This window comes from Meleagris gallopavo, chromosome 19 (assembly GCF_905368555.1).
Source record: "Meleagris gallopavo chromosome 19, MGAL_WU_HG_1.1, whole genome shotgun sequence".
Taxonomy (NCBI): Eukaryota; Metazoa; Chordata; class Aves; order Galliformes; family Phasianidae; genus Meleagris; species Meleagris gallopavo.
This window is the reverse complement of record NC_139422.1, coordinates 867,501-881,376: the sequence shown is the minus strand read 5'-3', so window position 1 is coordinate 881,376 and position 13,876 is coordinate 867,501. Positions and strand designations below refer to the sequence as shown.

Here is a 13,876-nt window from a genome sequence, read left to right as displayed (position 1 = left end):
TGGCATGGAGCTGTCAGGAGAGGGTCAGGCTGGGCGTGAAGATAAAGATCTGCCCCTGAGGGCAGTGGGAACAGCTCTGAGCTGACAGAGCTCAGGGACTGCAGAGACATTGCTCTCAGCTGTAGGTTTGGGGTTTGGGTGATGCTGTGCGGGGCTGGGTTGGACTCCATGATCCGCGTGGGTCCTTCCCAGCTCAGGATGTTCTGTGATTCTGTGATTTCAGCTGGTGAGGGGAGGAAATGAAGTCAAATGTATGCAGTCCATCAGTATGGATGCACCTTTAGTTATCCATAGACTCCACCCTTCCAAGAGAGCCAGCAGCGTGGGCAAAGCCACATGTGAGCACTACAAGACCCTCAGCTCCATGCGTGGAGGAGAGGGAACAGTGCAGTGACACTGAACAGGGTGAGATGTGCATGGATGTCTGTGCTGAGAGCACAGCAGGATCGCTGTGGAGCTGCATGCAGAGCACTGCAAGAGTTAAGGTGAGGTGGGGCCGTGCTCCTTCTCTCACCCAGTGCATCATAGCTGCAATGGGCTCCATTGCTCTCCCAGCAGTTGTAGGCTCTCTGCTGGGTCTCCTTGCTGGCACAGAGCTGTGAAGCACGGCAGCCCCTCAAGACTGCGACCCTGCGGCATTGCACAACGACCATTTTGCTTCTGCAGCTTCATGCGAGCGCGTGTGGGCAACGTGGGACCCAGGCAAAATGGTTTCCATGGCAACTTGCACTTCAGAGATGCCAGTGAGAAAATTTGCGTTGGGGGAGAAAATTCTGCTTCCACTCACGTTGCAAAACAAGCACAGAGGTGGGCTGCGGCAATACCCTCAAAATGGCTGATGTAAAAATATCTCTGGTGATTTTTCTTCTGCAGTGCTCAGCCTGCTCTCTTGGCTGGCATACAGCCGATGGCATTTGTCCCATGCAGCTACAAAGCAACACACTGTGGCTACCCACAGCCCCTTTGTTTTTTGTTTCCAAAAGGGCCAAAGCAACAGCTCTGGTGTGCAACGTTCCTGCAACTGGAGAGAGGTGGTGCAAGAGGGCAACCCAGCAGCTTTCACCATGGAGCTCCAGATGTTGGCCACCAGCTGCTATGATCCCACATCCTCTGGGGAAGGCAAGTGGTAGCTGAGGGTCAGAAAGACCGAGAGAACCACAAGAAGAATCTCATGGTCATAGCCCAGAATAGGACAGAACTGAATGTTGAAACCTGCCCTAGTTGCTCCATGAGGTACTCCTGCAAGAATGGTGGCTCTGCCTGGAGGGATAGAATAAAGACAGGAATCAGGTGTGGGCTGCTTAACCATTGTTCCCCTGGCCAAGATTCTCGAGCTCTGGAGTGAAAATTCGTGGTGACATTCATGTCATGGGCAGTTCACCCCCAGATAGGGCTGAGGACGTGTGTCAGAGGTGTTGTGTAGTTTTGCAGGGAAAAACAAACCCAGGAGACCTTGCTTTACCCCACATAGGGTGTGATCGTGCTACCCAGAGTAATGGGAACGCTCACACCCTGAATGGACAGTGCAAGAGAAAAGACGAGAAAGGGGTCGGACCCCTGGAGACGCTTTCCTGGCAGCTGGATGCTCAGCCCCACCTGGACTGCCCCCTGTGATGATCCCAAGTGGTGCAGGAGCCAGACCCCAGCCCTGCGGTCCTCGGGGCTCCCGCAGCATCCTCTGGGTCGGCTCCGTCCCTCCCTGCGTCCTTCCTCGGGCTCCCGAGTGGCCGGCATGGAAGGGAGCAGCACTCGGGGCTACTCCTATTGAACCCGAGGGAGCAGGAATCGAGGCGGGTCAGAGAGCGGCAGTGGGGTCTCACACCGACCCCACCCGGAGCGGCGCTGCCGCAGAGCCTGGGGCCGACCCGGGGTCCCTCCCGCCGCGGGAGACGAGGGCGGGCCGGGGGAGGGCGCTGCGGCAGCGCGGGGCCGCGGAGCGGGAGGAGTCGCCGGCGGGCGGCGCGGAGCGGAGCGGAGCGGGCGGTTCAGCACCAAGGAGAGCTCCCCGCGCCGCGCCGGGCCGCATGGGGCCGAGCTGAGCGGGCGGGCGGCGGGCGGCGGGCGGGGACCCGGCGGGCTCCGGGCCGCCCGTGGATGAGCACCATGCGGCTGCTGCTGCTCGCCCTGCTCTTCTCCTCCTCTTTCGCCCGCGCCGGCTGCGACCCCAAGATCGTCAATATCGGCGCGGTGCTGAGCACCAAGAAGCACGAGCAGATCTTCCGCGAGGCGGTGAACCAGGCCAACAAGCGGCACGGCACCTGGAAGCTGCAGCTCAACGCCACCTCGGTCACGCACAAACCCAACGCCATTCAGATGGCTCTCTCCGTCTGCGAGGACCTCATCTCCAGCCAGGTACCCCGGGCCGGCGACCCCATCGTCGGAGCCCCGCGCCCCGTCCCCGGAGGGCTCCGAGCCGCCCCCACCTCGCGATGCCCCCCCCCGGGGCTCGGGGAAGGCAGAGCCGCGGATTGGGGTCCTGCCCCGCCGCCTCGGGGCGCCGCTGCCCGCATTGCAGCCTTTATGTAAGCGAGCGGCGGTGCGGGCACGCACCCACTGCACGCGGGCACACGCGTGGCGACACGCGTGCACACCGTGGGCGTGAGCAGAGGTGGGTGCACGCGTGGGCATGAACACGCTGCGTGCGGACACGGGAGCACCACGCATGCACATCCACTGTGCTCTCGTGGAGCGCTGCAGGAGCGCCCGCGGGATGTGCTGTGTGCACACATGTCATGTGCATCCGTGCATCATTCAAACACGGGCACACATTCAGAATGCTGCATATGAAGACAGCATGCAGCACTGCTTTGCACACGCTACGTATGCCACATCCGTGTGCACACACTGCACCAGTGCACAGGCACACACGCTGCCACACAAGCATGTCCCACTGTGCACTGCAAGCACGGGCACACATAAAATGCTGCATGCACACACCCGTTGCAGGGCACACATCTGAACAGCTGCACCACAGCTCACACAGCCCCATCACCCACACAGCATCACTGCTCCCCCGGTGCCACATGCATGGGACACATGGGCACAAACCTGGAGCGCACACACACAAGCATACATGCACACATGTACACACACTGCCATGCATGTGCTTTGACCCCACTTAGGCTCTGAATGTGCGGGCGGATGCATGGACACCCGACCCACCTTGCATACATGCAGAAGGTGCCCGCAGAGCTGTGCGTGGGTACACAGGGATGCACACAAAGCATGCAACACCTGCACCATGGGGACACACACACACAGTCACGATGGGTGCATGCACGCCCAGCATGCAGCCAGCCAGCGAGGGGACAGGGAGATTGAGGTGGCGGGTGACTGGGACACGGTTTCCTTAGCTGGAGGTGGGGGTGGCTGGAGGCATCCCCAGAGACACCATAGGCTGCTCGGGATCCTTGCAGCTCGGTTGGGTCCCTTGCAGGGCCGAGATTCATTTTGTAACCAGCTGATGGATGCCCATGTCCAGACCACCTCTAAGCCTCGTCCCCAGAGTAAACCCCATGGGCTGAGTGAATGCTGGGGCTGCTGCCCCATTGCAATGCAGAGAGGGCTTCAGTGCTGGGGATCAGGGTGCTGGGGTTGCTGTGCCATCTCAATGGCCAAAATCCTGGCTCCATGGAGCTGTGGGGCTCAGCTGTTCCCACCCCAGCTCACTGCCACTGAGCCGGCCCCGCAAAATGGCTCCTCTTGGTCAGCTGCTGTGCTGCCTGTGCAGCCCTCGCCTCCCGCCTCTCTCCCTGCCCATTGCTACCCAATGACCTGTCCCCAAGTCACGTCCCAGCCCTGCTGACACAGCCCCTCACGCACTCCTTGTGTGCTGGGCACAGGCACCCCTTCCTGCCTCCCCACACCCCCACTTTCTGCCCTCAGTAATGTCCCCCTTCTCCCACGGTAGGGGCTCCAAACCCTGCCCCTCGTCCCACCCTGTCCCCAGTCCCTGTCCCCAGCCATCCCTCCTCCTCCTCATCCATCCTGCCCTGCAGCAGGGTGCACAGCACATCTTAGTGCTAGGGCAGATGCTTGGAGGAGGGAAGAAGTGCTGTCTCCTTCCAGGCATTGAAGTCCTTGTGCAGATTCACCCCTAGCAGGAGACCTGCTGCCAGCAGAGGACATTCCTCAAACAAAGGGTCCGACGGGGTTTACCCAGTTCCTTCCCACTCCATTTGACAGAAACCAGGATCCTGCTGGATCCCAGCCCTCTCATCACAGCAGGATCTCGCTGGCATCATCTTTCTCCCATTTTGGTACAGTCCAGCACCCAGCACCCAGCACCCAGCACCCATGCTGTTCCTGCCCTAGCACCGCTCTCCCCGTCCCCCCAGCTTTCCCATGTGCCTGGAGCCAGATGGCCACTGTGCATTGTGGCTTGGTGCTCTTCCTCCCACTCCGATTCCCAGCTGACCACTTTGTATGTAATAGTCCTCAGAGGGGAATTACAACCCAGTATTAAATGTGTGGTTAAAGAAATCGCATTACACAGTGCGACTGTAAGGGAGATGTTTCCCTTTAATCTGTAATCCATGGAAGTTATTAGTTTAGCTGAGCAGCTTGGCATGGCACTTCCATGAAGGTCCAAACGTGTGCAACCCCATCCCCTCCAAGCACTGGGCTCGCACCACCCTCCCCCAGTGCAGTCGTTGCTTTGCTGCTGCTGATTTGATTGCTGTTATTGTGCTAACGTGGGGCTCTTTAACATTGCAGAAAAGGAAAATCACTCTCGTCGGCTGATGTGCTCCTGTGAAATAATGTTTGTGTCGTGTATCCTGTCCTGCAGGTCTATGCAATATTAGTTAGTCACCCACCTGCTCCCAACGATCACCTAACACCAACACCTGTATCATACACAGCTGGCTTCTACAGGATCCCTGTCATTGGTCTGACAACACGCATGTCTATATATTCTGATAAGGTAACTGATGCATGTTTCTAGTCTAGTACCTCATACATGTGGTGTAAATCGAGAGTGCCCATCAGGAGGGTTGATGATGTTAAACGCTATCTATGTGTCTGTCTGTCTGGCCACCCTCTCCAGTTCAAACTGCAGCTCCCTCCCTCTCTCACATCCCCGGAACATCCTTTTTTCGCAGCTGCCAGTGTTGACCTACATAGTGCAGGATGATTTCTGCAGCATTTCCCTGCCAGGCTGTTGGGCTCGCTGCTCTCCAGCCAAGCCAAGTGCTCTCACTCATTCCTGCCCCCGTGGCTGGGGGAGGTTCTGAGTGCTCCCTAGGTGTGGGGCACCTGTGAAGGGGAAGGGTTCGCATGATGTTATTAGGGGAGCAAATAGAATCGGCTAATGTGTTATCCTATAGTGATGCCCTATCCCTGGGGGTGCTAAAGGCTGGGTTGGGTGGGGCTTTAGGCACCCTGGGCTAATGCAGGTATCCCTGCCTGTAGCAGGGGTTGGAACTGGATGGGCTTTATGGTCTCTTTCAACCCATCCATTCCATGAGCACTCAAGAAGGATTCAGATTCCAGTGTCTCAAACCATCCTCCTCAGCTGAGATGCTCTCTGGCTGCATGCCCTCAGCTCCCAGCTCCACATCACAGCGAGATCTGAGAGCAGAAGCAGCAGGGCCGGGTTGCCCAGTGTGCTGTCACAGCCCTGGTGAGAGATTTTGTTCAGGTGCACGAGCTCAGTGAGTGACATCAGGCCTGTTGCAGAGCACGAGTCAGAGCACGAGTCATCGGCCTTTACTTGGGAAATGTGAATATTCACAAATGCAAATGTTCAGTGCAAAAATAGTCACTCCACCCACATGCTAAATGAAGCCAAATTTCAGGAGGGGAGGAGCAGAGGCTCACAGAGAGCCAAACCAGCAAGGCTGCTGTGCAGAAGCAGCTGCAGGGCTTGGTGAAACCGTGGCAGGATGGCCAGCAATCCCTGACCACAACAAGACAGGGGCTGGGGGTGTGCACACTCCAGTGGGTCACAGCACTGTGGGAGGGGAACAGACACTGTGGGAGGGCTGAGTGGCATACCAGGGCAGCAGGGGACCAGGGCAGCAGAGATGGGACTGGTGCTGCTGCAGGATGGAGCTGGGTTTGATTAGCAATGCCAGCAGGAGAGACGTGCAGGGAACTGGGACCTATGTGCTGTTAGTCCAGTTTGTTCTCAGCAGAGCCCTGATTACCCTTTCCAGATGATGACCTTGAGCTGAGCGGATGAGAGCCTCATCCACGTTTTCCTAATTAAAAGGTGTTTTCTGCCTCAGAGCCGGAGGGGAGCCCATGGCAGCGGTATGGAGATGCTCCCCACCAGGCAGTGGCGCAGCTGAAAGGCTGCAGAGGGAACATCTCACCCCTTGAGCCCCAGTGCACTCCCTGCAGAGCTGTGGTGCCAGTAGGAATGTGGGCACAGGGAAGAGTTGGGTGGAGAGAGGAGCGAGGAGGTTGAATCATGGACTGGAGGGAACACCAAAGTGGGAGAGGGAACAGGAGAGCAAAAGGTGAGGGCATGGGATGAAGTGGTGTGCAGCTCTGCAGGATGGGCTGATGCAGCGCTGGGACACTCAGCTGCTTCCCTTTTGGCTTTGCAGTCATCAGCATGCTGATATTTTATTTTTTTTTAATTCAGGAAATTATAGCTTTCAGCTTCGTTTCTATGGAAACACACTTGTACGATCACTTTGTGTGCATGCCCCTGATTGGTTTTGAAGGCATCAGCCAATTTTAGCTAAATTTCACAGGGGTTTGAAGATTCAGAGTTAATTATGGTCCTCCCAAGGTTAAACTGATTGAGAGGAGAGGCGTGGACCTCGCAAAACAGGTTTCCCAGAGTCTTCTGATGGTCTCCTAGCATCTCCAGTCAAGCATGGCAATCAGTCTTTCTGTGGAGATACCTGAGGGGAGCAAATGTTCTTGCTCCTAATATTCAAAGAAGTGTTTGTTCCAGAAATGGGCTTGCAGCCAGCTCAGCAGCCTTTGTTTGGTCTCCTTGGTGCATCTTATGAAACCGTTCCCTGTTCCTTCACCAATGCTCCATATGGGCTGAGATCTGTGAATGGAGCCCAACTGAACTCCTCGTGCATCAGCCCCCACTGAACCACCTCCCAGCACACGACTGAGCTACTGCAGTTCTTTCAGCTTCCTCCCATACCTGCAGTGCCTCTGAGGGGTGGGCAGGCTGAGCAGAGCAGGCCGCACAGCAACACAGGGTCCTTTCACAGAGTCTTTTTAGCACCTGGCTGATGGGTTTTGAGTAATTATTAGGAATTTCCTATGTTGGGATTTCTATCAAGTCTCCTTGAGATTTCCCACACAGCTCAACTTTGGGGCATGCTGCTGAGAGGGGCACTGGTGATGATTCCCACTAGAGTATAATACTGTTGCATGAATCCTGTAGGAAGAATCACAGTACCAGCCGTGGACAGGGAGCTGTGGTGAGCCCTTAGGCAGAAAGATATAGAAGACACCACTCCTACTCATGGACCTGCACACGGTCCCTGTGTGAGCACACCTGTAGTACCTAGTGGTCCCACAGCCTCATGTACAGACAAATCCACGTGTCTTCTCAACCTCAGCTCTCTTCACACATCCTCATGCCAACAAAGCCACCAGCACTAGCACTGTGCAGTTCCCAGCACATCCCCAGCCTTGTGACCACCATTGCTCCCACTGCACTTGGGATTCAGCTGGATTGAACCCACTTTGGAGGCTGGATCCAGGCCCAACCATCATATTTTAGCCCAGAAGCAGAGCTCAGTGAGGAAGCACAGAGCTGAGCACCCAGATTTTGGTTGGAGACAGGAAGGTGTTGCAGGAAGCTGAAGCACATGACAATAGTCATCTGCAAAAAGAAAAAAAAGGACTAAATAAATGCATTGATCAATGCATCCCATAGCTTGCAGGACAGCCCCATATACTCCACCCCAAAGGCCAGGAAATCTATGCTGAGTTTCAGAGGGCTTTGCAAGAGAACTGTGGAAAGCCAGGTTGTCTGCTGTGTATTTGTTATTAAATCAAACAAAAACTGATCCTCAACATCTCCTGCACATCATCAGTTGGACTTGTTAACCTTTAGGGACATTTACTGCCAGTTCTCTGATGCGCTCTGGGCTCTGCAGAGAAGCTCAGGTGTCCCACATGCTTCCAAATACAGAATGGGATTGCTCATCCTGAAATCCCAACTCAGAATTTACAATCTGTTTTTTCAATACCCCACAGAAAAGTTATAATTTTCTAATCCAAGAGCTGAGATACCTTCATAATGAGCCCAAGACCCTTCTGACCCCATTTCAGAACATTTGTGGAACTGTTACATCAAGTTTCTGGTTAAAATCTCAGTGGTAAAATTTGTTTATCCAAACCTTGAGGTATGTATTTACAACACTTAAGAAAGACAGGATCAGTTCAAACAGCGTTTTTGCAGCTCCTGGGCTGCAAGATGGTTGAGGCAATAGAAAAGAGCCACAGCTCTTCTCTACTTCCCATAATCAGGGAATGTTTGCAGTGCTCTGGCATTTTGCTGCTTGCCATTGCATTTCTTTGCTTTGGGTCAGCTGTCTACTGTCCTTCACGTGTCCCTGTGCATGGAGACATGGCCAGCACAGGAGCTGTGCCTGTTATCTGTGTGCTGCTTGGTTTGACCGGGCTTTGTCTCTGTGCTGCACATGTGGAAGAGGCAGTGGCTGCTCTGGCTGCTCCTCCTATGGAGATCTATGGTGGTCATATATGGTGGTCAACACCTTTCTCCTTCCAGCCTGAGCTGGACACCTGTGACCCATGCTGGGTGAGCAGCTCTGGACAAGATCTGGTTGGCCCCGGGGATCTTTTCAGCCCTTAAAAGCAAGCATTACTGTGCTATTCTTTCTGTCCTCTGCCTCCTTCCTGCGCAGGGCTGCTTTGTTGAGCAGCGTCCATGCTGAGTATAAGCACTGCCATTTTCTAATAGCTGACTCCAGGGCCTTTTGGAGAAGCTGCGTTTTTTGAAACCTCTCTGCTAGCTACAGCTTTTGGTCCAATTGCTCCCCACAGAGCTCTGAACTTAATTAAGCTGGAATCGCTATTGCTCAATCAGCCAACCATAATGATGTCTTTAACCAAATCAAATTGGCTCGCCGGGGCAGGAGTCCAGCACTGCCTCCTCCTGCATGCTGCTGCAGAACAAGTTGACCTAGAAACAGCCCAACAGCAAGTTATAAAACTGCTTCTCTGAGCTTTCCTCCTGACAAATGGCCGCTGTATACCTGCATGTACCTGCAGCTGCTCCTTACCATGCTCTGAAGGCAAAGTTTTCCCTTCAGTGCCCACAGCTCTGTAATATTTTTGGATAAGCAAAAGGAGAAGCTATATTTGCACTGAATGTTTCTGACAGTTTGTTCCTGGGTAGGTTGTTCTTCACCACGTATTTGTGGGCAACAAAGCAAAAAACCCTCTCTCCTATGCAATGAATTGACCACAGAAAAGCATGAAATCATAGCCAAGGTTTGCTTCTCAGCTGAAAGAAAGGAATGTAGGAGCCATGTATTTTTTTTAGGAAACAATTCTTCTCTGAGAGCATGGTTGGGCACTGGAACAGGCTGCACAAGGAGGCAGGGCAGTCGCTGTCCCTGGAAGTGTTCAACAATTGTGGAGATGCAGTACTAAGGAACATGGTTTACTGAGCAAAGTCGGTGATAGGTGGATGCCAGATGACCTTAGAGTCTTTTCCAACCTTAATGATTCTGTGGTTCCATGATTCTATCTGAAGGTGTGCAACCCAGAGGATTACACAGAACTTTGTCCCTTTGGCCTTGTGTTCACAGCCCTGTCCATGCAAACCCGGTCCCTGAGATGCACACTGGCAGCTGACCCACACCAGTCTATGTTGAGCTCTTGTTCTTCCTTGCAGAGTATCCACCTGTCCTTTTTGCGCACGGTCCCACCATACTCTCACCAGGCCAACGTCTGGTTTGAGATGATGAGAGTCTTCAACTGGAATCACGTCATTCTGATAGTCAGCGACGACCACGAAGGTCGTGCTGCACAAAAGAAGCTGGAGACCCTCTTGGAGGAGAGAGAGTCCAAGGTCAGTTCCTGAACATTGTCTTGTAGCTTTGTTTAAGCAACAACAACAAAACTAGAAGTCTCGGGCTGTTGTATGTATGTAGATTTCTGTATGTAAAACACCTTTTCTTTCCATTGTAACATGGCTAACATGCTTAAAGCATCAACAGTGTCTGACTAGTACCTGACAGAACTTTGTACTTTATTCATTTCACTTGCTTTGCCATGGTCAAAATCTCCTACATGTAAATCGACTACAAAATGAAGGGAAGGATAACCTGGAGCTCTGCAAATGCCTCGCCCAAGAGTCCCACCTAAGGAGAGGACCAGTCGCTCAGCTTAGGGAAGCACCTGCCCCACTTACAACCCATCCAGCAGTGCCAAACCAACCCAGAAAGCAGCTTCTGAATTGGCAAACTGGTGCTCACCTTAGTGGTAGGAGGGGTGAGGGCGGCCGGCGCGTTGATGCGCGGAGGTGTCACGCACCCTCTCTATAAAGCTGTCGGCTCCGAGGCGTTAGGCTGGTGCCCGTTCCCATCTCCATTGAAGCACACGCTAAACACTGCTTTCCTGACACCCCATACTGTCACCAGGGTGTGGTTGAGGCTCACGGGTGCAGCTTTATCGAGGAGGTGTGTGGCACCTGCACCCAGAGCATGCAGGCAGCAGGGAGGAAGGCAGGGGAGGACCCCAAACCTGCCAGAAATCTGGCAGGGACGACCACCGACCTGAGTGATGGGACCAAGCAAGCATTCAAGACGAGCAGGAAAGGACAACGCAGAGAGCTGGTTGGCTGCAGTTGTTCAAAGGCAGCCACCTACCTGGAAAGCATGGAGCAGCCTGTCCCGAGGGGCGAAGTCTCGGCACGTCATCTGGCTTGAAGCAGTGCTAGGTCCTCTTTGAGCCACCTCCAGTAGCCTCAGGGCTGGCACCATTCCTTCCATCTCCCTCCTGGCTCACAGGCAGGGACCCAGTCCGCTCTCTTCCAGTCCCACCAGTGACTGCTGGATGTTTGGCAGTCAGATGCTAAGGAGATGTGGTTGTAGATGCATCTTGTGCTCGGAGCTGGCATCCGAGTTGAGAGCAGTCACCTCTTGTCAAGCCACTGAAGGAACCACTGGTGCAGAGGTCCATGCTGACCAACAGGCTTTTGTTTTGGCGCTTGACTCCAAGAAGTTTCACCCTTGCTGCAGTCCGAGCCACATGAGCCACTGGTGTGCCACTGAGCATGGCATCCTCCTGCCTCTAAAGGCACCTTTCTGTTGGGTCAGAGCAGGACCATGTTCCTCCCCAACACCTCTTTCAGTGTCCAAGAGATGTCTGTAGAAGCGCTGTTCCTGCTGTAAGTCTGCTCTTCCTTATCTTGCATCTTTTGCTTTCCACCTGCTATTTTCCTGCAGCTCCTATGCGTCGTTTTCTGCTCCCTCTGATGCCTGCACTCTTCTCACCAAGTTCCATGCTTCCAGACACGAGGTGAATTTCTTCTTTGCTTGCCCATCAAACAGGAAAGCCTTTGAGATCTTGGTTTGAAAGGCAGGGCAGACCTGCCCTGCGTCTGAATCTGTGACGTCTTGGTGTCTCGTGGAAGCCATGGAGCTGCTCCAGATGTCCTGGCCATCCACCAGACTGGGACTTGTGCTCTGTGGTGGTGGGTCACTACATCTTCCTTTTGGGGTCTGCCACAAACTCTCATTTCTCTTTCCCTTAGAGAACTTGTAGTGACCAACTGGCTGGCCTGGCTGCTCTGAAGGGTAATAGCTATTCCCATCAGAGCATTCCCTTCTTCCTGAGTCTCTTCTGCTGCCTCATTACTCTTCTAATCACTGGTGTGCTCACTTTATGCTGTGAGGTAATGTCATAGATCCCTCTCTAACCTCTTCTGGTGCAGCCTGGACCCTAGGAGGAGCAGGCAGGAGAGCAGCTCTGACCTCTTCAAAGCATGAAGCTCCCAAGGACCTGAGAGATTTGCTGTGCCTCACCTGGATCCTACCATGACTTGTATCCTGGAGTCAGCGTCAGGCCGTGGTGTTCCTCAGACATGGATAAATGCTTCGAACAGGTGCTTGGAACGCAGCATTGGCCAGCCCTGGTACTCTGCATGTGCTAAACTTGCCTGAGATGTCTGCAGAAACTTCCCCAGGGTCTGCTGCTTCATCCTGAGCTGTACAGCTCAGAACTCACTGACCTCCACCGCTGCTTGGGTTCAGTTTGGGTACAAGATGCTGTGAACATCAGAGTCTGTCCAGGTCACATATGGCAAGTCCCTGATGTGGCAGCTCCCTTCCTCTGAGACTGCGATGTTCATGCAACAGTAATTTTTAAGTTTATGTTGGAGAATGTGGAGAGTGAATTTTGATATTGTGGGTCCCTACGTGAAACGTGCGCTGAGGAGTAGGGAAGTGCTGTGGAACAACACCAAAAACTGGAAAGAGAAGAGACATTGCCATTGCTGGTCACTACATTAGAGATGGGGACAGGGGGAGGTAGAAGTGATCAGATGCCATTAGATCCAATTGTGTTGGGCCCAAGACTTTGCTTCACTTTGCTGACCGGCTCCACTTGAGTTGCCAGCACACCCCAGACACATGAACTCAATCAGATCTGGCGGCTGAAGAATGGATGACCAGGTTTCCAGTCAAACTGATGGCACCTGAAGGAAAACAGCCAACGTCTCCCCTCTGGAGAGTGTTCATGCTGTCCTGCTGCAGCCCTGCTCTCCTCAAAGGCAGTGTTCCTCCAAGTCTCACTGTGATCTGAGCAGACTCGAAGAAGCACTTGCAGAAATTCCCACCATGAATGGCACCTAGAATGAAGGCGGAGCTTGGAACACATTTTTCCTTCTCAGATTCTTTTCCTTGCAAGATCCCGACTTCTTAGAATGGTGAAAAGTATCTGAGGAGAGGAATGGAACAATCACAGAACTGCACAGACAGGAGAGCTGGCGAAGCTGAAGACTGGCCAGAGAGCTCAGGAAGAAGCAAGCTGTTTAGTGTGGAAAGCAAGATGCAGAAGCAGACGCTGACTGCCTCAGGATCGACCTCGGAAATGGAACCCTGGTGTTACAGGGGTGCAAAGGGTCGGGTTCCTGGCAGAAATCAGTTGCCATAAGATGCTGCAAAGTGGAGATTGGAGTAGAGCCGTGTCCCATACATGCAGGTTAGGGATGCCCAGATGGTTAGGAAGGGGCTGAGAAGAAGGGGTCAGACTGTCCCACCAAAAACTGCCAAGAGCTGTCCTGCAGGTGCTTTCAGGTTGTCACTGACAGGACCACAAGATGATGCATGGGGACAGGCCCCCAGTCCCCAGCAGCTCCCGAGGCCACTCATGTGCTACAAAGCCACCCGGTGCCCCCAGAGCACCAAATAACAGCCACAGTGTCATCCCATGGTCACCATTGCTTCATATTGCCATGCTTTGAGCCAACACAGGACCTAGCCAGCTTTTTTTCCTCTCTCTTTTGGATGACATCTGAGCTCCAAAACACTGCTCCCTCCTTGCAGGAGGTGAAGCTCAGCTCCTCACTTGCTGTGAACTCTCTTAGGGCAAACAGGATGGTAATGGTAATAGTAACGGTAGCAATGCTAATGCTATTGATTGTAACAGCTTGTGTTTATCCAGCACTTTCCGTACACAACATTTTGTCCTTTACTTCCACAGTAATTCCATGGAATTCCCACCACTTAGGCCCTTAGAGATGCATAGATTGTTTCTGAGCTTAAGATAAAAATTTCTTGCTGAAGAATTCCCCAGTCCCAAAGGGAAATGCAACTGCGTCGCGACAGCTGTGACACTCAGGCTTGCTTTGCACCGTGACGCTCCCGCGAGAGCTGAGGCACTCTCTCCTGATAGTGGTTTTTGCGAGCTCCAGCGTTAT

General features: G+C 53.6%; 1 protein-coding gene across 1 annotated transcript in view; it reads left to right on the top strand.

The window, feature by feature from the left end:
- Positions 1–1,914: 1,914 nt before the first annotated feature.
- GRIN1 (glutamate ionotropic receptor NMDA type subunit 1) overlaps positions 1,915–13,876 on the top strand; it is a 31,823-nt gene continuing 19,861 nt past the window's right edge. The window contains exons 1-3 of the mRNA XM_085239190.1: positions 1,915–2,352; positions 4,790–4,924; positions 9,848–10,024. Of these exons, the coding sequence (XP_085095316.1) occupies positions 2,095–2,352; positions 4,790–4,924; positions 9,848–10,024 (570 nt within the window). The 5' untranslated portion in view covers positions 1,915–2,094. The remainder of the gene's footprint in view (positions 2,353–4,789; positions 4,925–9,847; positions 10,025–13,876) is intronic.